The sequence below is a fragment of the Excalfactoria chinensis genome, chromosome 16 (assembly GCF_039878825.1).
Source record: "Excalfactoria chinensis isolate bCotChi1 chromosome 16, bCotChi1.hap2, whole genome shotgun sequence".
In the NCBI taxonomy this organism is placed as follows: domain Eukaryota; kingdom Metazoa; phylum Chordata; class Aves; order Galliformes; family Phasianidae; genus Excalfactoria; species Excalfactoria chinensis.
In genome coordinates this window covers 9,036,327-9,061,648 of record NC_092840.1, presented here as the reverse complement: position 1 = coordinate 9,061,648, position 25,322 = coordinate 9,036,327, and the positions used below count along the sequence as shown (strand labels likewise).

Here is a 25,322-nt window from a genome sequence, read left to right as displayed (position 1 = left end):
TGCACAAACAATGTCAGCAATGGGATATCTCACAGCTTGCAGGGCACTCTGCTAATGCTCTCATGCTGCAATAATTTACATCATTGTGCAAATACCAGAAGTGCTTCACAGCAGTGAGAACTGACAAACCAAGATAACCCATAAATCATGGGCCATTTATAGCCCACTTGTTTTGTTTAATGTATCACGTTTTCAGTGCCTGTTGAAGGAGCTGGAATAACATCCACAGAATGGAAACCCAGAGAAAAGACACAGTAAGAGTAGCCAGCTTCAGCCTCTGTTTTTACCTATGGGCACCTTTTGTAGATGTAATTCAATTTTCAGACATTTAATCTCTGGCTGCACCAGTACACAGCAGCAGGATGCTTGTTGAAACCTGGATAGATTCAGAGGAGAAGCAACACTTTGTTTTCACCCTCCATCCTAAATTAATCAGCAAGTATGCCTTAATTTTCCATGCAAGTCCTCATAGAAGAATGACAAAAAAGCCACACCTAGCAAAGGGAGCCAGGCGGTATTAGTATATAACAAGTAGAACAGAACTAAGCAGGAAAATTCATTCTCATCTCAGAAGAATTTTCAGACATTTCTCTCGACTTGAATTTGGATAGAGCTGAAATTTCCATAAACTGAACATTGGGGAAAAAAATAAAGTAGTCAATCAAAATGTTTCATTTTGATGTTTGAAATACTGTGTTCTTATTTCTATTCACTGTAAGTTAAACTCCTGGCTGAAAACTCATTCAAAATATTTATTCATTCTGAAAAATACAGAAAGGAACAATATTTTTTTTCCTTTCCTTTTTTTCAACAGAAAATCTGATGAATAAAATGAATCCAGTGTCACAGTTTGGAATTTTCCATTATTTCCACACACACACACACATTATGTCTCCCCACACAAAGTATTTCATCAAGGATTATTGACCTCATCAGTTCTACTGGTAAATTTCCCCCTGAAATTCCTTTTGAAGGTGAAAAATGTGGCTACAAAGGGAAAAAAAAATAGTCATTTTAGATAAAAGTAAAAATGATGTGCTGTATAGGTACATCTTTCCTGTAATGATCCACCAACAGCATCAGCTCACGTGCAGTAAGTTTCATGGCAGAACAGATTGTGGCTCTCGGCAATCTGAGGACTATTAAGTGATACAGCAGCAGCACTGAAAGACAACTGTTGCTATGGTGTTACTGCTCCGAGGAAATATGCTCTTTAGAAGTTTTTTTCTCTGTCAGCCAAAGTCACATTTCTTGTCCCTGACTTGGACAGCATCAATTACAAAGACAAAAGAGCTCTGTGTGATGGACTATCTCAAAAGGTTGACATAATTTCCGTGAAACAACTTCTGTCTCCCCTCAGAAGCCACATACAGCCATTCTTCACAGATTGTTCCTGAAGTGGGAATATCTTGCACGGTAAATTGGGTAGCTTTAAAATGATTTCCTCATCAGGGATATTCATGTCCAAAATGAATGGGCCTTACTCCCAGATTGCTCTGATACACATCCATTTCTCTTGCTGTGGGTGCTTTGCAGTAATCCAGAGGGAGGAGTGGAGCAGAAGAAGCTTTTCCAGCTTCAAGTCACTCAGGAATCAGAATTTCTCAGCATTTTAAGGCTTTCTTTCACTCCTTTCTTTCCCAACAAGGGCAGCCAGAAAATACTTTGTCTGGGTTTTAGCCTTGTCTTCCTCCAGAAAACAGTGCAGGGCAAGACAAGGCGAGAATCAGCCGCTCCCAAGTGGAGCCTGAATGAGTTTGAAACCATAAATTAAAAAAAATCACTCCTCCATAAACTGTAAATAAGTCACTCTAATCTAAAACAACTTGCATAGGTTCCTGCATCTGTGAACTGGAAAATGCTCTTGGCTCTGGTACACGAGATCTGACAATGCTCTGAGAATGGCACTCTAAAATCAATACCCGCATCTGTCTGGTAACAACCATAAGCAACATCATTGAAGTTCACTTTCTCATCTTGCATAGTATCAGGGACATAAAGCTTGTAGGTAGTTCTGAATAATTTTTTTCTTTGTAAAGAAAATGGCAGAGCCCTGTCATAGCTGTTCTCAAATCGAACAGCCAGGTTGGAGTTGAGCAAAAGTCCCTGCTCACATCGGCTGCAGCCACTGCAGCACCTTTTGGTGGATGATATAAAGTGAGAAGAAAGGGTACAGCATGAAGAGGCCTGGAATGATTTCCAGGGTGCACAGCCCCATTTCTGCAGACAGGTATGTGGAGTGGGAGAGAAGAGAGCCTGTGTTTAAAATATCAGGTCTCTACTAACTTCTCAAAACCCATCTATTACAGCACAGCTAGACCGTGTGTGTTTATGTTCCTTGTAAGGGATAATAAGCATGCAGTTTTTTAGGAACACCAGTACTGTCAAAGCACTGTGTATCATCAGTTCAGAGACAATTTCCTCTTAAGTCCCAATGCTCTGATGTGAGCTAATTTCATCTTACCTCAGCTAGTCTTTCTGCAGTTTTTCAGACTTAATGCATGACATGGAATACAAAACACTAATTTGGCATGATCGTATTGTCAGCACAAAAATGCTAATCAGGCTGTAATGCTATTACTAAAGAAAACAGCATTAAAAAGTAGCAAATAAACCATTGAGCAATCTGTGAAGTAGTCCCATGAGCATGATTCTCACACTTGTCCCAGTCTACATCAAATTATTCTTTGCTTCTAAAATAATTTGCTTCTTTGAGTGTATAAGGTCATCTTCTGAAGTCTACAGCAAGCTGAAGCTCTGGGAAGCAAGTTCATGCAGTCATGAGTGTTAGTAATCACGAACACTATTAAAAAAAACAGATGTTTCTCAGTTGCAGCTTTGAGAAACAGTTACATCAGAAATTCATACTCCATATAATCCCCACACACCCTTTTTAGCTCAGCCTGTGACAGCCTTTACCTTGCAAGTGTCGCTAATAAGGTGAACAGAGAACTGGCAGTTTCAGCAGTTACACACATCTGAAATATTATAGACCATTGTCTTACCCTACTTCCACCTCATAAAAGAAGTTAGTACATTGCTTGACAATTTTATCTTGGAAACTCACAGGCAACCGGATGGCCTGAGAAACAATCCTGGAAAGACTACAGTTCAGACTCAAATATATATTTTTCTTTTATGATGTTGTTAATAACAAGAAAACGAGTGACACCAAACTCCCCAGTTTAAAAATAACTGCGCAGGAAGATGAAAATATATTATTATAATGGGGTGGTACTTTTCATCTCTGGAGTGTCTGGAAAAGGTCAGTTGAAGCTGAAAGACTTGTTCAGTAGGTTATACACTAAAAACTGTTTTGTCTGTATATAGATCGGAAAACCTGCTTCTTTATGTAGTATTAACAAGCAACCACGTACACCGCAAAGCACAACGATCTGTCAGAAAGCTAAATGTGCTACAGAGAAACAAATTATCAACAGATCAGATCAGAGCATCTGTCGGGGCAGCACAGGGCTCTCTCTGCTCAGCATCTCCTTCCAACCGTTCCTTTGTTCCCAGTGAAATTGGTATTCCTGTTCCTGTTTTTCACTCTTCATCCATCAGTCAGTTGATCCCCATTTCTCCTTTGCAGGAGGTGCACCAGAAGGTGCCCTTTTGGCTTTGTCTGGAGAAGATATTTCTGGGGAAGTACTGATCTGTGCTTTTATATTTTACATACTGCATAACACCCCTCCATGTCTCCCTTTAAAGACTACACATCAGACATGGGGCTGGGTTCAGCAGCCTAGAACAAGGTCTGATACAGCTGAAAAAGTTTGTGTACCAAATCCTGACTTAAGACTTCCCAGTTAAGCCACAAAAAGATTGTTTTATTTTATTTTCTAATCCTCTGTTATGAAAAGCAATTCATCTTCTTCCAAAAAACGGCAAGTTTTGACCCTGAAAGAAGTTTTACAGCCTTAAGAAATGAAACCTACAATCTAAGGACTATATCATACCCACAAATTGTATTTTAGAGTATTAATTACTGGTATAGCACAGAATATGATGTGTTCATATAGCATAAACATTATATAAAAGCAAATTTATTTGTTTACTGATGGAAATGTAAGGCATAAACACTGTACTTTGCCATAAGAGCAATTGATACTTTCCTGTTCTTCTTGGTCAGCTTTCCATGTCAAAAAAACATCGCTATCACAGAGGAACTTGCAATAATGTATGGTTTTTGCACTGTTTACTAAACTGGCTGAGATCTGACATGAGATATCAGCTGCTGGCCTGGGCTGAAATCCACTCTGTAATCCTTTTGCAAAGGCTTGAAATGATTTCTGATGAGACATTTCTTGGGGGGAGGGAAGGGAGGAGAGGTAAGGGTGAAAAATTAAGGTTCAGCCAACCCTCTTGAAGCTGCACCTTTAAAATGCAATCTGAATCCAATTAAGAAAAGGATGAATAATTAACTTTGGCAGCTTGAGTGTTTCAGAGACATTAAAACGCTGGCCTTGGCTGATGAAGCTAATGGTTTTAATTGCCTCCAGAAAGGCTGCTGAAATTCAATTTCGGTCCAGTGAGGCCTTTATTTATATATTAAATAATAATAACAATACAAATCACTGTTTTCCTTCAGCTTGCCAAGCACTTTGTTATGTACATAACATTACGGTTTGTTTTTTTTCAAATTAACATCTGTGTTTGGCTCAGGCTGCTCGCTGAGCCCACAGGCACCGCTCTGCTGGGGCCACACCTATGGGGGCTGCACGGCCATTACTCACATTGGAAAAGTCTAATTTGATTCAGGGACTTCTCTCAAGCCACAGTGTATCAAATACCACAGAAGAAATGAACACAGAACCTTCAGAGAGTCATGCTCTGCACCGTAATCATCTTTATCAGGCATTTCCAGCAGAACAGCTTTTGAATTCCCATTCTCTGTTAAGTCCACATCTCCTAGTGATCAGCAGCAAAGTGCTACAGAGGGGACTTTTCAGGCTTTGAAGGAACACTTTTTTCCAGCCAGCCCAGCCTTGTGGCTGCTTATTTAAAACTTCACTGTGACATGTAAAGTTTAGAATTTTCCAAATATCTCCACCGAGGTGTTAATTAGGATTTTTTAAAGCCCACGTGGACTTTTAAAGCACTTCTGGGCAAGATGTCATCAAACAGTGGGTAACCTGCCCATTACAAATCGCACCCAGCAAGATATTGTTCAAATGAAGCCTGAAGGAAGCGTGGAGGGGAGGGAGGACTCAAGTTGTGAAGTTTGGAGATCAGAAAAGCAGATATTTGTGAGTCCTTCCCCAAGTCTGTGCGTAAAAACAATCAGTGAGCTTCTCTGCCTTCTTTCCAGGGCTAAGACTTTCAGTGGTCATAGAAAAATGGTTAAATGTTATACTTACAGCAGATCATCTTATGTGAATCTGAAGGAGTAACTTTTGCCCATTCACCTCAGATTTATACATCTGTTCTCTGCTTTCCGATCCAACAAGAGCAGACTCATCCTGTTCTCCAATTAGCAAGCAAACCAAAGACATCAGACAGGCTTAGGAGGAGAAGAAAAACCAGCATGGGTCCAGCAGCTCTGGAAGGCCAAGAAATGATGGTCTCTTGCCAAACCCAAGTCTAAGATCTTTCAGAGCAGTTGGGGATAATTAAATACCCAGAGCTGAGCACAGTTCAATGAAAATGAGTATGTCCACCTCTCCTGTCCCAGCCGTGGCTCTGGTTCAGAAATGCCCATTTCATTTTGGGGCTGCAGCAGTTGTGGAGGCCCCAGGTGCCCAGAGCTCCCATGGCAGCACTCTCTGGGGAGAAACAGCACCCATAGGTCGGCACTGAGGCACTGACCTCACTGACCACTGAGCAGGGAGGACAGAGTTCAGTGATGTTCAGCAGAGAACAGCGATGAGTAAAGGTGTAGTGTTGTAATATTTTTATACTACATAGGGGAAATCCTTTAGTCAGCAAGAATATCTAGCTGCCAAACTGCTCGGTGCTTTCATTTCCAACCTAGGAAAGAAGTCTGTTGCTATTTTGTTAAGTATTCTGATTACAAAAGAGTCCTATTTCATGCTCCTCGAACAAAAGAGCTGTTTGACCATTAAAGCATTCTTAAATATTTGTGTTTCTCCAAAATAGAAGACAATTTTTTGTTCCTTTCTGCTCAGTGAAATTCAGTAATTGCCAAACAATTCTCCAAGGGATGTCAAGGGTTTAGTGTTCTGTAGCATTAGTCCAACTTTTTCCATGTAATTCTATGAGATTTAGGACAGACCCAGAGAGTCTCCTATTTCCTCCTATCAAAATTAACAGAGCTGCGCTGGCAGAGGAACAAAGGAGAAGAATGAACAATGGCTCTGAGTTAAAAATCAAGATCAGTGCTCCATTTTCAGGAAAAATGAGCATGTGTGTAGAACAGACAGATACAACACAAAGTCACACTGTGAGCACATCAGGGAGATCCTCCATGGGGGCAACACTGACAGCAATAAAGTGGAGGGGGAAGTGGAGAGAGTGCGAAAGAGCAAAGAGGAGAGCTCACAAAGCAAAGCGAGCATAAACACAGGCTGATTTATCCATGTTCATCTGTGGGTAAGGGCTGTCTAAACTGTCTGTGGAGATCTCTTCAGTTAAATAAACTGTCAACGGTAATAAACAGGGACAAAACATTGCAATGCCTATCCAATTTTTAAATATGCAACACAAAGGAAAAATTACTTGACTAAGGCACTATTCTTTTTTATGTTCTCAACAATGAAAAACATGCTGAGAAACGTAATTATGTTAAAATAACAAAACAGCAACAAACCACGTTGCTTCCATTTCATCATCCCATTAGAGCACACGTTTTGAACCTCGGCAGGCTGAAAAATTTAAGAACAAAAGTTATCATTGCAGACTGCTGTTTTAACGTTCCCTGAGTGCAATGTGTGATTAATAGCTGGAATGTTTGATTTAGGAAAGTATTGCACCAATCTCACAAATTATACACTTATGCCCAATATTTTGTAAGCATTTGACAGTATTAGGATGTTTTCAAACAGTCTTTATAAACATCAATATATGCACTGTGTTCTTTCTCACTCAGGCACATGTTATCAAAGATTGCTCACAAAACCAGCTATAGCAGTGGAAATTAAAATAAAAACACCCATGTTGCCCCAAGGAAAACAATAGGATTTCTTTTCTTTTGTAAATAAAAGCCCATACCCAAATCCACGAGCTTCTGAAAAGCCCTGGGCTCCCTGATATGCTGCAGGTTGTCTATGGATTGAGATGCAAGATTGAGAAGTTTTAAATATTTTCCCCTTCATAAACTCTTCTCTGTTTCCAAGCCCACTGGTGGGCATCTTGAAGTGTATTGTTTGATCTTCACTTCTGAACTGTGGAACGAGATCTCCAAATGGGATGAAATACAGTCCTTTCTAGTTTGAAAAATGCAGAAAATGGGTCTAATTAGATGAAACCATTACTTTGTTGTAAATGTCCATCCACATGTCAAACAATCATTTTTACAACCTCGGTAGAAAAAAGGAATAGCAAAACCCCTCAGGTAAAACCATCCTAAAAGAGCAGTCTGTTACTGCTGTGTCCTGCAATGGTCACTTACTGGAGAGGGACCCAAACTTCACGCTGGATTTTTGCCTTGGGGACAGTGATTTCTCCTTTCTAAGGCTTTGGAACTCTATACCCCAGGTGTCCACCGTGCTTTTGCTGCTGAGATGACATTTATGTGGCAGATGGTACAAATAGCCTGGCATGACTTGTAGTTGTTGGATCACTATAAAAATACAATCTGCCAGATGGCCGGCATGTTTGCTGGCAGTAGCACAGGACCCCACTGACTGATGAGAGGAAGTAAAGCTGCCCAGAAAGAAATAATGGCATCTGACTTTTCTTTGGAGTGCTTTTGAAATGTGGCTTGCTCCATCCTGGATTTGCCTCCTGCTGGTTAGGAAGCACTTTGTGACATTCCTCTGCCTGACTGTGCCAGAGGAACGTCACCCATTTCTCTCCTGATGTCAGCTGTCCTTCCCAGCCCCTCGCGTGGGCATGTTCCTCTCCAGCAGGAGGTACCATTTGTTGCAGGTTGAGATCTACCCAGGTCCTGTGCAAGTGGAGGATGCTTAACTGAGGGAACATCTCATTTGCTGTCCTCTGCTGTTCCTATTCAGGTTCAGATCTGCTGTACAAAGAGGGCTCAGTACTTTGAGAAAACCACCGAAGTATCATGCCGGGTGCTCTTTGCTTGGAATTTTTCCAAAAGAAGCAAACATATTTCAGTTTAGATCTATCAAACTAAACGTCTTATTTGTTTTTCCTGCCACAGTCATATTAATGCACCTTTGTCTCCCAAACTGTAGCACTGCACTCTTTAAAACAATTTTAATAACAACATATTTCTGCCATTCTATTTTTACCTCACAAGTGGGAAGCTGCGTAGGCAAAACCTTGTTTTATTGTGAGCACAAAATGTTCCTAAGAAAATGATACTTAGGAAACCAGCTGGGATCATTAGGTGCTTCATAAGTAACAAGGACAACAAAGGGTAGATAAAAACTAGGAGACCAGAACAAGGTGCCTTCCCTCTTCCAATAGCAAGACCAGTACAGAGGACTCTGGGAATTAATTAAGTTATTTCGATTGCAGACCATGCTGTTCTACATCCTTACCCCAACTGTGATGGCATGACACCACACAACTGGGATAATCATGCAAGCAGTTGTGCTGACAGCGTTACTGAACCAGTAATTCCTAATGGCAGTTTTGAATCATTTCTTGAAAAGTCTTTGCTGCAGCTCAGTGGGACAGACCTGATTACACTGATGCTGCAAGTTCACTTTCCTATCTATCTGCAGGAACCTCTGAGCTGCCATCACAAGCACAGGCAGCTCATCCTGCTTCAGCAGCTACCTCAGGGCTGGGCTACTGTCTAAAATAAGAGCACATCCATCATTCAAACCAATTAACAGGAGCCTGAGACATGGCCCCACACTCAGTGCATCCACACCAACCAAGCTGACAAAAACCCTCTAGCTGTACCACAGAGGACACCGCACTTGTTAGTAGCACACCATGATAAATGTGACAGTACGACTCCTACTGTCCCACTGAAGCTCTTCTTTACTTGTTCATTTACATTGTTAGGATGGTGCCTGTTAAAAGCTGAGAATGTGCCTGAGAGTATAAATTTGACAGACAATCAGTGTAAATTACTTTAAATGTATGGTCTGTAAATTATTTATATTATAGATTCATTATTTATCAGCTGGTGGTTTTCCAGTGCAGAGCTCTATCACTGCATCCATAGGATCCTCCCTGACTGTAGCACACCAAATAAAGCCATAAAGTCATATTTCAATCAGGCAGTGCTGCCTGTTTGCCTGCTGAGACCCAGCAGGGGGTTGGCCTTTCCTGGTGCTGAGCTTTAGAGAGCAATCCCTTCAGGAGGCACAAACCAGCATTTCACCTGCAAGGAGCAACACTGCCACCTCTGAAGAAATCTCAAGGCATCACACAGCATTATGATGGCAAGAACATGTTCAGTGAGAAAACCATTAAACTTTGTCTGAAAGCACCGACGAGTATGAGAACTAAGTAGAAACCCTTGGTTACATTCTGGCTGTAAAGAAGTAAGTCTGCATAACAACTCTTTGGACAGAGGATCTGAGCACAGAGAAACGGTACATAAAGGGTGCACTCTCTAAAACCTCCAGTTCTTTCTCACATTTCTATACACATCTCCGCTCAGCAAGGAGGTGAAGAAAGGGTAGAAGAGAGACACTTGAAAAGCTGGCAGAACAAGTGATAGGGCCCAGCTGGCAGCAGTTTGCTTCACGTGGAGTTCAAGCTTGGCTGTTCAAACTCCTCAAGTCTACTTAGCAAAAAACTTTAAACAGATACATCTCAGCTTTCTTGGTCTTGAAAATGAAATCATCAAACCCAGGCTGGTCTGTGCTGCTTTCCAGAGCTTTTCCTGCCTACTACTTCAAGAAATTGTACTAGAAAGATAATAATAAAGTGCAGTACTTCAGGACTCCCACCTAACACAGGGATGTATGCTCCATTCAGCTCCCAAATGTTTTAGAAAACATATAGTCCAGCAGGATTAATACAACAGCCCAGTAAACAAGCTATGTAATAAATCTGAATAGGACAAATACGAGCCCAGTTCCAATTGCTTATTGATGTGGTGTGTATTTATGCTTTGTTTTCAACAGTTACTCTTTTGCTTAATCTCACCTTCAGAGGCACCACTTGCATCAGAATGGCAAAATTAGTGAGGTGGTTACAAAGACACACTGAGTAGTTGAGGTCCCCGCTCTCACGCACACAGCCTTCATTAGACCAAACACCAGTTCCATTGCTGCAAAGCATATAAAAATGGTACAATCTCTATCAAAATGCATCTTATTCAGGTTAGTTTGACATGTATTGTAGTGCACAGGAGATACAAAGATTTGAAAGCCATTGTATATTCATAAACACTGTTGGTGTCCTCACCACTCCATCACAAAAATGAGGAAAATATTGACCAGAAGAGGGCCTAAATCATACCCCTATCTGAATGTCACTAGAGATTACTTTCTGGTTTTATAACTAATGAATAACTACTTTTCTTCATAGCATTCTGCAACTCACTTATGGCATTTTATCTAGACCCGGGTTTCTGTGTTTGGACAACTATCATGTCAGACAAGTCAATAATCTTGCAGAAGTCAAAGCGTATCGTATCTCCTGTCTTTCTGTTATTCAGTGTGCCACTTGTCCTAACAAAGAAAGTAATTTAGACTGACTGAGCATGATTTCTAGTGAGCTACCCATGCCAATTGTTTTTCATCATTTCACCCTCAGGGACAATGAGGGCAGTTCCTGCTCCACTGAGGATGTGGCTGGTCTGGCTGCATGGCTCAGTCCCGGGGCAGCAAGGGATGTGATGCCCGTAGTTTGCTTCTTGGAGCCAGGGAAAACCTGGAAAGCCTTGTGCTGACACAGCCCTGCCAGGAGTCCTGCGATGGAGCAGGAACATAGAAGCCACATCTTGGTGGAGTTTGGGGCAACACAGGTCACTGCACAAACTGCCTGTTTCTTGACTTTATTATTTTTTGTATTCTTTGGGGTCCCAAAGCTAGACTGAGTGATGAATGTTTTCATCAGAGCTTACTTTACAATAGGTAAAATAATCATCTTTCATTCTATCCTTTGGGACCTCCTTGAATTGTCAAAGGGAGCCTTTTGTACACCAGGAATTGCTTACTCTTGAACTACCATCCTCCAGGGAATAAGAATACCTTGACACAAATAAAGCTCATTTGGAAGGGTAGATTTTGTATTTCAGTTTCTATCCCAAGGCATAGCCTCAAGGGCCCAAGCCTCAGTGGAAAACCACACAGGAACAATTCCCCAGCCATGTTAATTTGCTTCAGTAAAATCTGTTTTGAATTTATTGTAATTTGTGAGTAACCATAACGACAAGGAACTGCTAACAGCTGGGACAGTTCAACAGCCTTGAAACAAAACTTCAATAAAACAATTACAGTGACCTTCCCATGTTCATGATGGATAGGAGACCACAGCATTGCAGTCCTTTGCTACATCAACTAAGCTTATATCATGACAGGTCAAAAATTGTTAATCCCCATAAAATTCAAGGTTCAGAAAATACTATTTGTATTTTAACTCGACAATCAGAAACAGGTTAAATAGATTCAGAGCTAAAAAAAAAGATAAAAAATGGAAGCTGTTCTTTTCCATAGATCCCATTTTCTAAGTGACATTTAATTTATTTACCTTTCCTTTTAATTTGCATTCAGGGGCGTAATGTTTCTTCATTGCATGCACTGGCCAAAACTCACAGCTCTTAAATACTGATTTCACATAGTATTGTGAAACAGGCAGGGATCCAGTGAAACCAATGGCTCTGCTGGAGGTTTGCCATCTGAAAACATCCAAGTGTCTGCCCAAATGGATATATTCATAAACCATCATAAGCAGGATCAGCATCAGTCAGCATTTTAGTTTTGATTCCAATTTTTTCAAGCTCTCAATCCCCAACTCAACACAGGGTCAGTGAAAAAAACAAAACTATTTGTAGTAAAAAGCCACTGTGAGATTGTATGTGTTGTAAACCAGTGCCTTCATTACTTTAACTACTTCCATAAAAGAAAGAGAACAGGAAGAACATCGGCAACATAAAGCATCACAAATGAGATGCTCTTTGATTTATCCAGGTTAAGGAATCTGAACTTATATAACATACCTGTAGTCCAGAAACGCGCAGTAAAGATGGACTCTGTTACTCTTGTTTAGTGCGAGGCTGTATTGTCTGTGAGTCTGCAGGAAGGAGATGAAAAAAAAAAGCCCTGAAGGAGTGTTTTAAAAGAACCAAACTCCAGTGTTCAACTAGCTCAGATTCCTCCTGTTCTAGCAATTACAATTGATTTTCCAGATTAACCCACCATACTGAAAGGAAATCTGTTCAGTCCTCATGGCTTTACACAAACCCCAAACATGCAAGGGCTGCTGTTGTCTAGAGTTTACATGCTAGGAATCATGTCACTTGTCAGAAATGGCATCCTATATAAGTAATAGCAAAACAGACTTTCTTACTGTACATAAGCAAAGCACAAATGTGTGCACTCATCTTCACAGCATGTATTTCATTTCATTGGGTTTTGTTCTCACTAATAAAAATCTCACATTTTAAGATGAATAATGCTGAAGTACGTGCATTACAGTGACCAACTCACAGACATTTTCTTTCCACAATATCCACAATATTTTTAAATACAGAATCAAACTGAAGGAACAATGCTATAGTCCGAGATTTTATTTTAATAGACCTTGGCATTATGATAACGTGAATTTTATCTTTCACAAACAGATTTGGCAACATTCAATCTCATCCATCCAGAAATGACTGAGCCCTCATTCTCAACTCTGTCACATCACTTTCTGGACAAAATGATTCAAATAATATTAGGATGAATTAGTAGCTTGTAACAGACAAAATACGCAGACAAGAGTTTCTGTTGTACCCTTTTCAGTATAAAAATCCCCCACGTCTACTCTGTTTGATCCAACCTTCGGGGAGTTTCATTTTAATACAAGCATCTTCAACATAAATTGCTGATGAATTAATAGACCTGTTACCATTATAGCACAGGGTCAGTGCTGCTGTGAAACTGGAAGACAATCCAAAATTATTCTTCGTGTTTTAGATAAGAAAAACAACAAAAATAAAAACCCAACATGCTGAAACTTGAGCAAGTACGAGAAGTCTCTGAAGCAATTTTCCTTCTCCTCTCCCACAAACGAAGAACACGTAACAGGCACAAGGTAGCACAGCACCCTCCTTAATAATGATAATGAAGCATTTCTGCCTATTCCAGGACATTCACACTGGATTTCCACACACTTCAGGTAGCTGTGCTTCAGATAAGGCCTTTTATTTCTTCTTTATTTACCTCTGGGTAAAATAAATGGAATTTTCTTATCTACTTGAGCAACATCTCTGAAAAAAAAACTTCTAATTCCCTATCTGACCCTATTTTTCATAAGATTTCATTGGAGAAACAGCTGAGATTGCAGGTCAGGTACTCCCAGAAGGTGAGCTCTGAGACGACAGGGTGTCCCCAGTGTGCTGAGGGTCTCTGTTTTCCTTTAGTCACATCCTGTAGCCTCCTTCCATGACAGGAACAAATGAAATGGTAAAACTGAAAGTGTATGAGATCAAAACTGAATGCAACCAGATAGAAGAAGAAAAGCTGGCTGCTCCTTGTCTCTCTCCTCCATGCTCAGAACATGAATTGTCCCTGCTGCGCTATATTTGAGCTTATGTGAAGTAACAGGAGTGTGGTCTGATGACTTCATGCCCCTACAAGAAATTCCACCTTTTGCTTCTCAGAGTATTTCTGAGGAGTACTTGTTCAGAACCTGCAGACAACTAATGATCCATAACCCACAGCTGGAAAAACGCCTTCTGCAACTTCAGCTAACATCAAGTTTTGTTGGCAGAGTTCACTTTGTTTTACCAGCAGAGAAGGCATGTAGCATAATGTTTGCCTGTTGTGCTGTACGGCTTTATCTCCATCGTGACATAGCTTTCATGAAGTATGTAACTGAAAGAATTCATAGCCAGTTTGTATTACAAATTACTTCACTTTTATGACAGACAGATGAGAGGCAATTTAATAAAAAAGGAAAAGAAAGGAGAAAGATCTGCTGTAATAACAAAGATTTTACAATAAGTGTCACTTCTGACTTGTAAAACATCTCTGTATAAATCTGGATTCTTAATATGCTAAACGGAAAGGGCACCGCTGGGTCAGGTTGAAATAAGACATAGTACTTCAGTTGTGTATCTTTTCACGCAAATAAATCCCAGATGTATGTTTTCTCCTCAATTCAATGTCTCTGGCAAGGGACAAATTACTGTTTTTCTCCATCTTTGACTCTAAACACAGATGTCACCAATTAGACAAAGAAACACACCAGGGGAGGCTGTTCGGACTATGAGCTGCCCAGAACTGTGCGAGAACATGCCTGGAAAAAAAACTAGACATCTAACGTGCATACAAGAAGAACCCACACTACTTTGTCTACTAATTCTCTTAAATAACGCGTTGTTTGTTTTGACACACACAACGCAGGCCTCTACAGGCTACTCCTGATAGTCACATAACAGTCATCTCGGACTTACAGAACTGCTGTTCTGTAACAAAACTGTCAGCAGAATAGAAACTCACACAGCATATAATAAACTGGCTACAACAAGGGATAAACCCTCACAGATCTTCAGCAGCTCTACTGAAGTACTCTATAATCTTTGTAAAAACAAACTGACCATGTCTCAACACAGTATTTCTGAAGTTAAACTGTGTGTGACGGCTTATATGTGGCTTGGATCCCGCAGCACTGAGAATATTGATTTAATGTCATTGATAACAGAGAACTTAATATGGAAGTAGGCTTTTGCACTAAGAGATTAAGTCACTGAAATGCTTATAAAAGCATGTGAAAGGACAGTTTGTGCATCTTTTAGTGGTTTGGAGACGGAAAGTAGCAGTACACTAAGTAAAAATAGGGTCTGTGCGTCACTTCTCCATCATCTCAGTTCTTTATATAAATTTTTCTGCATGGAGAGGGTCACATCTGCAAGTTCAGAAAAGAATTACATTAAATGAAACAAGTGCCAGGTTGGTGGCAAGCGATAGCCAGGAACAGAACCCGTACCACTGAACAACTCAATGCAGACTTTGTTTCTCTGATGGACCATGTAGCTTGGGAAGTACTGTCTCTATTTCCAGTAGAAATACAGCTGTTGGTCATACCCTACACTAACCACTAACTCTCAGTGAGTTAATAAGACATGACAGCCACAGAAACTCACTGTATGAATGTGTTGAGGATGTGTAGAGTATTTGCATGGATGTGTGATGGCGATATGGTCCTGAAACCGCTGGGAACCAGGCACAAGTCCTTGGTTGAGGAGGGAAGAGTCCAAGAAAGGAGGGCAGGGGGCTGAAAGGACTGCTGGAAACCTTCAGAAAAACCTCTTTGCAGGAAATGTCATGAGCAGAATTGCAGAAGAAAAACAGTCAGCCAGCTGCTGCCGGGGAGGCTTGCCAAGGAAGAGAAGCCAAGCAGAGGGTGGGGTGAACCTTTGTGAGATTAGCTTTTTTCTCCTCCCCTGAATTTAAAGAGCAAACAAATACTTAGTGGCCACCAAGGGAGGAGGGTGTGCTCTTTCTAATTCAATTTGTTTTTTTTCTCAAATGTGAAGGAGAACTCATTGGGATAGTTCTGCTGACCATCTAAACGCAGTAGCTCCAAGCCCAAAGGTTGGGGGTTGGACTTGCTCTTATCCAAAACACATGATAATTTACTCTATGAACATAAATGTGGAGGCCACTTGACTCTTTACAAGGTACAGAATTCTGTCTAATTCAGAGATTTTTGAAATCTTGTCATCTCAACATCCAAACACAACGGATTACATTGAAGGTGTTGAGAAAGTTCTTTAATACTAACAGATGTCTTGTTTTTCACACACTTCACAGCCCCACTGAAATATTCTTACAGGTCCGTGAGTCAGAAGCAATTTGATTCCAGTTTATGGATTAAATTAGAGAATAAAATCATACTACGAATCAGAGGATTTCTGTTTACATCCTGACTGTTCACATGATCCGTCCAGGACCATGTGATCTACTGACTTTCCTTTCCCTCTTGTACAAACTACTTCTAACTACCTCGAAAATTAAAACTTTGAGGTACATTCATTTACAGGCAGACAGACAGACAAAGAAAGAGAGAAAGTATGCTGGCGGTATTTTTCCAAGTTGTGAGAATACTGCATTGCAACAGACTTAGATCACCCAACTATTTTAATTTAGAGTTCGTTGGACTGATTCACACCGAGATGTCACCAGCACACATAATGAAAATATTGTTGCAAGCTGTAAAAATAATAATAATAATAACGACAACAATAATAATAATTTTATCAATAGGGAATTGGAAAGTGCTGTGCATAACATCCAGACCTTTAGTTGATGTAAATCAACCACGCTCCATTGTAGCCAACTGATCTATGTGAGCGTATGCTTGCTGAAGGGATGCAGTAGAATACTGTAGGACATAGGGTCAACATGAAAGCTCTCAGAATGTATTTCTTTATGGTACAGACATGCAGTTAAAAATAAACCAACAAATAAATAAATGAAGCATGGTGACACAAAAAATGGAAGACTGTGACAGACAATATAAAGGAAAAAAGTACAGTTAAATATCAGATCCTATAAAGGCATATGCAATTAAAATAGGTTGCCATATATATCTGAATATGAATTGTCTTTGAGTCTTCCTTTGCCTGAGGTTAAGAATAGTCAACATTTCAATTTCCTTCAAAAATACTGTTAACCAAACAATATTTTTCTCCAGCTCTTGGAGTTCTCTGTTTAACAGCTGCTTTATCAGGCAAGCAGTGTGAGAACAACAAATATAATTTTATTATGTGAGCAACATAATAAAAAATATCTTGGCTTCTTTCTTAGATAGCATTTTTATAAAGAGGAAAAGTAAACAAGGGGGGAATGGAGAAGGACATTGTCCTGGTACTCTTTTTATGCTACTGTGTATAACCAAAAAAGTTGGATTACTCCTGAGTGTGTGTACAACATCAGAAGTTCTTGCTATTTTTCTTAGAGTAGCAACTCTGCGTCTCTTTAAATAAAAATGCCATCCTCTTAACAGCATCCCATCTTTCTTATGGCACTGAACAAGGGGCTTCATCGAGCAGCTGCCAAGACAACATCTGACCACTTGCACATCTCGGTGTGGCTGTCAGGCTGTACATCTGCAAAACAGTTGTTTATGGTCTATGGGAACTGAAACTATCACTTGGTGCTCATCTCCCTTCAGCTTGTCTCTTTGATCTATTTCAGGCTAGTTGTTTATAGCTTGTGGGAGCTTCTGAGCAAAAAGCACCTTGCTCACATCACGAAGCCACACATCCTCTGTGGATGATACTTCCATACAGTCCTCAGTTTCAGAGGTCTTGAAATTGCAACATCTTTCTTTCCTTTTCCTTTCTCTTTGGCCTGAGTGCACATGGGCACAGTGAGTGTTTTGTATGTATTTGCTAACACTGGGCAGTGACAAGTGCCAAAGTCTTTCAGCTTGGAAGCCAAAACTATGTAAGACACAGCACTGCAGTGTAAAACCATGCCAAACTCCCATTGACTGCAATTGGGATTAATAATACTCACAATATTGTTGTAAATTATGGTAATAAATGGAAAGCACAAAAAGGATGAAAATAGCCATGGAAAGAAAAAGGTTTGTTTTCATTACAGTTGAATAGAGTTGACTTCAATGCAGGCATGCACAAAAAGAAACTGCGAGATGAGGACCTTTGAAATTCAGTTCGGGCTGCAATCAAGTTACATCAGAAAATGTTTAAAATTTTGAAATGAACATTCAGTGGGAAATGGGGCCTAAAAGGGAAGTTTTTCCTAACAAAAGTATCGGTAAACATGGCAACGAACTGATGAGCTGGATCAAAAGCTGCTTTAATACTTGGGTGAAAAAATGTTTTCTTGTGTCATTTAGAGGACTGTTCGGTTCCAAAGAATATCAAAGTCACTCTGGGCATAACCTCCAACTAGCTATTACCTCTCCAGAATTATTATTGAATACAGTCTGGCTCCAAACAGGTCTAATTTAAATCAGGTAATTTAAAATGTAAGTTATTTCACTCAAGGTGCCTGTGTCGAAGCAGTTACTCATTGCTCAAAGGACCTTTTGTTCTCATACAGACTTTTTGGGCTCTCTCGCAGTGGCCACCTGAGATATGGGCACGGCCCTGCAGAGTGCATCTTACAGTATCACACAGTATCACAGTATCACAGGCTCCTTGAAAAAGGTATTTTTCATGTGAAGGAATGCAAATACTTACAAAGTTCTCTGTGCAGGTTATCCACCAACCTTGATGTATCTATTCACATAAGCTCCTAGAAGCTTACTGGTCTTTTCTGATAGATGAATGAAATCTCACTTCACTTCTTCCCTACCAACCATCCAGTCAGCATAATAAAGTAGAGTTTGTGGTCATGTTGGTACAAATCCACAATAACTTTCCAATATTGCTTAGTGAAAAGGGCTGTAATGTATTTGTTAAGGTTTTTTGTTTCTTTTTGCTGTGCCTTTTTCTGCTTCTCCGCATTATTGTATTAAAAATGCATTGCTTTTATAAAATGAGAAGCAGATGTTCCTTCCATACACCCTATTTTAATCTCCTTTAATTTTCTTAACTCATGTGAAAGTGCCGCTAAATGAAAACAACTGGTCTGACTGATATTGAAAAGGCTATTAAAAATGAACATAAATTCTAATCCAACAGAACCATAATGAAAGACATAAACAAGTGATCTGTTCCCCCATTCACCTGTAGTGTTTTGACACAGACAGAAATATTTCCCTTTGCCATACAATTATCCAGACCTGTTGTAGAGCTCTGTAACAGGAAGCAATGTCCAGGCCATGACAGGAGCTGTGACAGGGACCAGAAGGCAGGCACAAAGTATAATCCTTTAAAGGGATGCACTGAGTAGAACCAGTTTTAAGAATACTTTTCCTATTAGGTAATATTTCCACAATTCTTAGTTTCCAAAACAGTGCTTAAACTTTTCCTCCTTATAGCTTTTTTGTAAGAGAAACATTTGCATCAGATGATAACCATTCTAGACACTAAGCTTTAACATATAAACTGCAGTTGTTCACAATCCCCGAGTGAATCAGGCAAGGAGAATTCAAACCAGAACTAAGAGGCCGGGACACGCAGCTCTAGCAGGGATGGACAGCCAGCAGAACCCACCTGGGTTTGCTCCAACATCCGTTGTACAGTCACAGTCACTCATCTCCCAGCTCACACATGCCTGGAGTTTTGGTAACTAGATTTCACTAAGCTTGGCTTCAACTGAAAACTCTTAAAGCAGAGACTCAGTCTCTGTGACTAACTTGCACCAGTAACAATGAGAAAATGCTCTGAATTGAGAAACAACACAAAGCTACAAAAGCCAACAGCAGCATCACTGTATTGCTGGTACTTCAGTTTTGCAAGCCTCTTTGTCAATATAGAAATGAAGACTGGATGAGTAAACATCTCTTTCCCAGAAAACTGGAAGCAGTAATTAGGAGACCAATCAATCAGTATTTACTCCCATCCATTGTGAAAGAGGATTTAGATTCTATTAGGAAATTCTGCACACGGTGACCCCTCGTAGCTAGGCTAAGACAGATTTCCAAGTGAAGAATCGATATGTATTGCCTTTTCTAAGTATACAGAGAGGAAAAGCACAAAAATATCCTGATTTTCCTATACAACAACAAAAGTCTGTGTCCTTATTTTGAAGAGCAAAAGGACCTTGACAGCCTGGAGGAATGAAACATTACAATTTCAGGTACTCTGCATGGTAATAAGAAGAACAAGCAATGTTTGTGGAATTATTGGAAATAATGCATTCGTCTGTCTTTGTAAAGACTTCAGTGCCCTGCATTTCACCTGCAGAAACAAAAATAGCTGTGGGAATGGGTAGCTTTGGAGTCTGGGATTGCAAGAGGATGCAAGGCACAAGCATAAAACTCCTTTCAGTTTTCTCTTTGCCCGGCATGTAACTTAATAGGACCCTGGTTTTCTGCTGAGATACCCTAACATGAAAGAAGTGTACTCCTAAAGGAAACTGTGAGCTTCTTCAGATATCAGGAGAATCCCTTCATCAGTTTCAGTGAGAATTTCATCAGGTCTGCATCACATGCTTTGAAAAATCCATGATGTTCAGTTGGTTCATCATTATGCATTTTTACTGTCATCTTCATCATCTTCACTATCGTTTCTGTGCAAACAAAGGCCTGTTTTAAAGGGCATTTTGAAGACATGATTTAAAGAAAGCTTAGGAGAAGTTTTAATAGCTCATGTCAGAAGCAGAGAAGAGGCTTAATGGTAAAAATATTTACCACTCAGTATGCCTGTTGCTAATATTTTTTTATAGGATTGAATTTATATGTTAGCATTTTCCATTCTCATTAAAATCCTGGCTATGCGAATGTTAACTCTGAAAAGCAATGCTTCACATTCTTTGTGAATTATACGTGGCAGACTTTGTTTTACGTTGACCCTTTCAGCTCTTGTATCCCTTGACGAACTGCTAATCATCATTTATCCTTTCTCTGACTCTGCTAATCTCCGGGGAGCGGGTGGGATAGGCAGTCAATGGAGGCGATGGAGTATAAATAATGACGGAGTACAATAAGCATTCCAGTTGTAATGCCACATCTCATGACAGAGACTTTCAGAGAGATACAGCACACAGCCCTTCTACGATAAGGCTGTTGTAACCAGACTGGAAAATATTACAAAAACCTTATGATTGCTTAAGCCCCAAGATATTCAGGCCCACTAGGTGCGATAAGGGAATGTTTATTTTGTGTAATCAAAAAATCACTTGGATTCAGGATTCTTGTTTTTATTCCTCAATTCGTTTTCCCCACATGACTTTTCATAGGTCCTTTCCTAGCTCTGTTTCATTTCACACCCATTATCCTACCTATTTGGTCTGTAATGCCTCAGAATAAAATATATCTCCTGAATCTTGTTATGCTTTGCGCAGTGGAAATCCAGCTAAAGTACATAAAGACCAGAGTAAAAGCCCATGTTAACACACAGCCTAATAATGTGGCATTTTTTGATAAGCAGCCTTGAATACCTCACTAAGTATCCAGTGAATGCAGGGGCTTTCTTCCCCTGACAAATCTCTCCCCACGCTGCAGATGGGAAACTCACTTAAGAGCACTGCTTCACTTGCTTTGTTTCTAGCAAACATACAACCACACACTAAAACTGATCTGAAAAAGAAAACAAAATAACAAAAAAAAGATCTTGAGAAAAATATGTTTCCTGTCATGTTGATAAGCTAAAGCTGCTGTCTTAAGCAACACGATCACTAATTGTGACGAGGATCCCATGGCCAGCAGTGCAGGCACAGGAGCAGGATTGCTCTATTAGATACCGTCCAGATCCAGTATTAATCCTTAGTCACAGGCAAAAATCCTTTTCTGCAACACTTCCTGAGCAGAGCAGCACAGTGATCTGTCAGGTCCTCTTGCAAACCTTAATGTTCTACTAAGATATCACAATCTCCTGCCTGGGTCTTCCTCCAATTAAGCTTGTGGTTTTCCATGAGGTTTTTTGTTTTTGTTTTTTGTTTTGTTTTTTTGTTTTGTTTTTCTTGCTTTTTTCCCTATTTCCATTGTGAGACAGAAATCCTCTCAAGAACATTTACATTTTTCTTTCTCTGATTTGAGTCTTTTTCTCCCATTCCTGTATTTTTGCCAAATGTGAGTTCTTTCTTAATCTGTTGCATGAATGGGGATGAAATACACACAACTATTTAGTCCAGCGTCATTTTTCACTCACAGGGAGTGTCAGGGTGCTAGAACTATTTGATCTGTGCATCAGCGCCATTCAGTGAGCTAAAAGCCACCCTGAAATTAGGTCTGCTCCATTAACGAGAGCTGGAAAGTTGAGTAACATGAGACCAAGCCATTGAATTCATTTCTTGAATGACAAAATGGCACTTTGTGGAGCTTTGCATGTACCTGCAGACATACTGCAGATAGGGGCACTGTTGCCAACTGAGCAGCTCAGCCCTGAGCTGGTATCTGCTGCCTGAGAGCAGTGTGCTGAGGTCGCAGGGCTGGCACAAGCTGCCCTCCTCCATCTTTCCACTGGGGCGCAGTGCCTGACCAGCAGGCACTCTCGAGGCCAGGTTTGCAGAGCTGCAATAAATGCAGTGCTCTTGAGTAGCCAGGAAGTTCCATTGTTTGTATATGATTTCTTTTCAGTACAGCCAGGATAAAATTTTTAAAGTATCTATATGTTCAGTTTTCAGTTTTAGCCCCTTTGCAAAGAACACCAACTTTTCTTCTATTTCCATAGCCAGAAGATTACATGAACACCGGATAGAAGAGCTGTGCAGCAGGATCAGTTGGGCAAAGCAAACCCAAAGCTCAAGATAAAAAATAAGCAGCCCATTAAGGTATTACTGCCTGCTGACCCATTCAGCAGAGAAGAGCACAAAGTGCCACATGAAGGCATCTTCTGCCATAGATTTGAATATGTTCAAAATTACTCAGCTCCTACTTTGCACTGCTTGCCTGGAGCTGTTTTTCCATGTGATTCCTGAAATCAGCAATGGGTCCCTCTGGAAACTGATCTAATGGTTTGAGGAATGTAGCTGTGGTAATTGGAGCTTGGCGGTCTTTTTCAGCAAAATCTCCAGGCTCCCTTGTTGATTATTTAGCACAAAGAATGAGAACTCTCATGTTCCTCCTTCATTGGAAATGCTGCTGCACCCTCTTCTTTTCTCTGACTTGCTCTTGAGCGAAATGTCACCATTTGGTAACCTGGCTTTTTAAGCATCTCAACAAGATGCAGCGGCCAATAGTTGAGCAATGTACCAGAACCCAGCATTCCAGTAAGCTCCCATGACACGAGCACCCTGCATGTCGGTTGGCATATTTTATCTTCTTGTTTTTAAGTAAAATATATTGCTTAAATAGGGGAAATGCTTTTAGACATAATAAAGCTATAATAATATGCAAACAGAAATGGCCGTCTGCACAATTTAATTTACAAGGATAATTCTATATAGCTTCTGAAAAAAATTACAAGCCAAAAAGCAAATGGCATCAGCAAACTGTGGCATGACAGCAGCTTTTAAAAGCACTCGTTCCGTTCCTACTGAACTTAGGAGGGAAACTCCCTGTAAGTGCAGTAGGTACAAGGCACAGCATTTCTGTTCTGCTGTTAAGAGTTCTGTTCTGTGATGAAGAGTTATTAATAAGAAAAACTGTTCAGTTCTAGGAACTCTGTGTCTTAGAACATAACAGCAACTGTTTCAGTGTCACAGCCGTGGAACATGGAGATTTCATTCTTTCACTAAATGTTATTTCTGGAAAAAGACCTCCTGGCGTCCATGGCAATATATCCAGAGAGGTCACACTTCCAATAAAGACATTCCTTTTATAGTTTACAAATACTCTAATAAATGGCTGATGGCCTTAAAAATAAATGGATTTTTTAATAAATGGATAACGATCAACCTGTCACAGAGTCCAAATGAGTCAGGAAATTCCTTCCAACTATTACTTACAGCGTTAAGGCCTTTTAGTGTGCTTATAACTAACAATGACACATGCTGCCCACATCTGTCCCACGTCTATGTAAACTACTGCTCTTTTAGGAGCCTTTAAAAAGTGATTCGTTAAAATAAAATCTTTATTTTTTAAAGAAAACAACACCCATAGATGAAATGTTCTTTTGCAAACACACATGGTAGGTAATTCAAAACCAAGTGTTCAACTCAAGTACTTCTAAAGACAGAAGAAGAAAAAAGGGGGAAAAAGTCCATCCCTGGAGATATATTTAGATTCTCTTCAGTGCAGAAGGTTGGCATCAATGCAGTGGCATCTCTGTAATCACTGGAATTCTTGGACTCCCCTGCACACAAAAGGCTTTGCTGTGGATAGTGGGAACATAACGCAGAGTCTCACAGGCATCCTCTCCTAACTGTAATCAGAGCTGTGTTACAGGTTTTCATCACATTTTCCAATAAATCATTAGTATCCGTATGTTCAACCCTATCTGGCTACAAAGTGAGCATTATTACAGAATGTATGGCTTGATCCCAAAGCTATTTAGGCCAGTGAAGGTCTTTATTTGGATTTAAAGGAGTTTTGGATCATTGTCTCTATCATAGGGCCAGCAAAATTTCTCATTGACACCCTCAAAGACGTCTGATACCAACAGATTTCATTGCTCAAAAGTGCCATCAGACCAGCAAGAGACTGCTGTCTCTTCCAGAACTCGAGCCCTTTACAGTGCAATGGCTTGGCTTGCTCTGGGGATACGTTTGACTTGTTGTTGCTATTCCAGGTTTCACTGTTTTCCAGCATTTTGTTCTTAATTGACTCAGATACAGGCAGCCTTAATGCATGCAAATGTGAGCTGCTATATTCAAAAAGACATTTTTGCCCGGAAATAATCAGGACAGAAAAGAGTCACTGCATGCAATGCCACCACCATCCCCCACTGCTTTATCTCTTCCATGGTTTCCAGCTATATCCTCACCATCCTCACCCAGAAATACAGTCCACCTTCCTGTGAAGAGAAATGTGCAGCCTTGCTGGAAAAAGTTTCAACCACCTGCATTCAGCCTTGGGATTGTACCTAGAGACTGGTCCTAGACCACAGAGATAGGAGTATTGTGCCCACATGGATCTCCCCACGAAGGAAAAGTGCAAAGAAGTCTGAGATATAAATGTAAACATTCAGGTGTACTGAGTAGCTATTTGATAAAATACTGAGGGTTATTAGATGCAATCTGTATTGCACATTGCACACTGAAGAATCGAGGCTAAGGAAATACTATTTTTCCCCATATCCACATCCCACTTGTTCTGCTTGTTCTTCTCTTTGTTCCCTGCCCTCAAGGACTGAAATCATAACAACAATCAAATTATTTTTAATTTAATGGAAGGAAAAGTGGAACTAATTCCAGCCTTAGGCAGTCCCAGCAGCAGTAATCCGCTCTCATCCTTGACGTATTGTACATAAGTGAGACTGCAGCTAGATTGTAGGGCTCCACTCTGTTCTTTTCACTGGGTGCCTGACAGTCCCTCTCTCTCATGGAAGCATGGTTAAATATTGAAAAACCCAAAGGCAAATGAAAGCATACATAGTAACATACCCCATGGAACAGAATTTGCGTAGATGGCTATATATGTTAGGCAAATTGCAG

General features: G+C 40.2%; 1 protein-coding gene across 1 annotated transcript in view; it reads right to left on the bottom strand.

Moving 5' to 3' along the window:
- The window catches only part of ADGRD1 (adhesion G protein-coupled receptor D1), a 110,744-nt gene that overhangs the window by 42,805 nt on the left and 42,617 nt on the right, over positions 1-25,322 (bottom strand). The window contains exons 14-15 of the mRNA XM_072351036.1: positions 12,221-12,294; positions 10,204-10,327 (exon numbers count right to left, since the gene is read on the bottom strand). Coding sequence (XP_072207137.1) covers positions 10,204-10,327; positions 12,221-12,294 — 198 coding nt within the window. The remainder of the gene's footprint in view (positions 1-10,203; positions 10,328-12,220; positions 12,295-25,322) is intronic.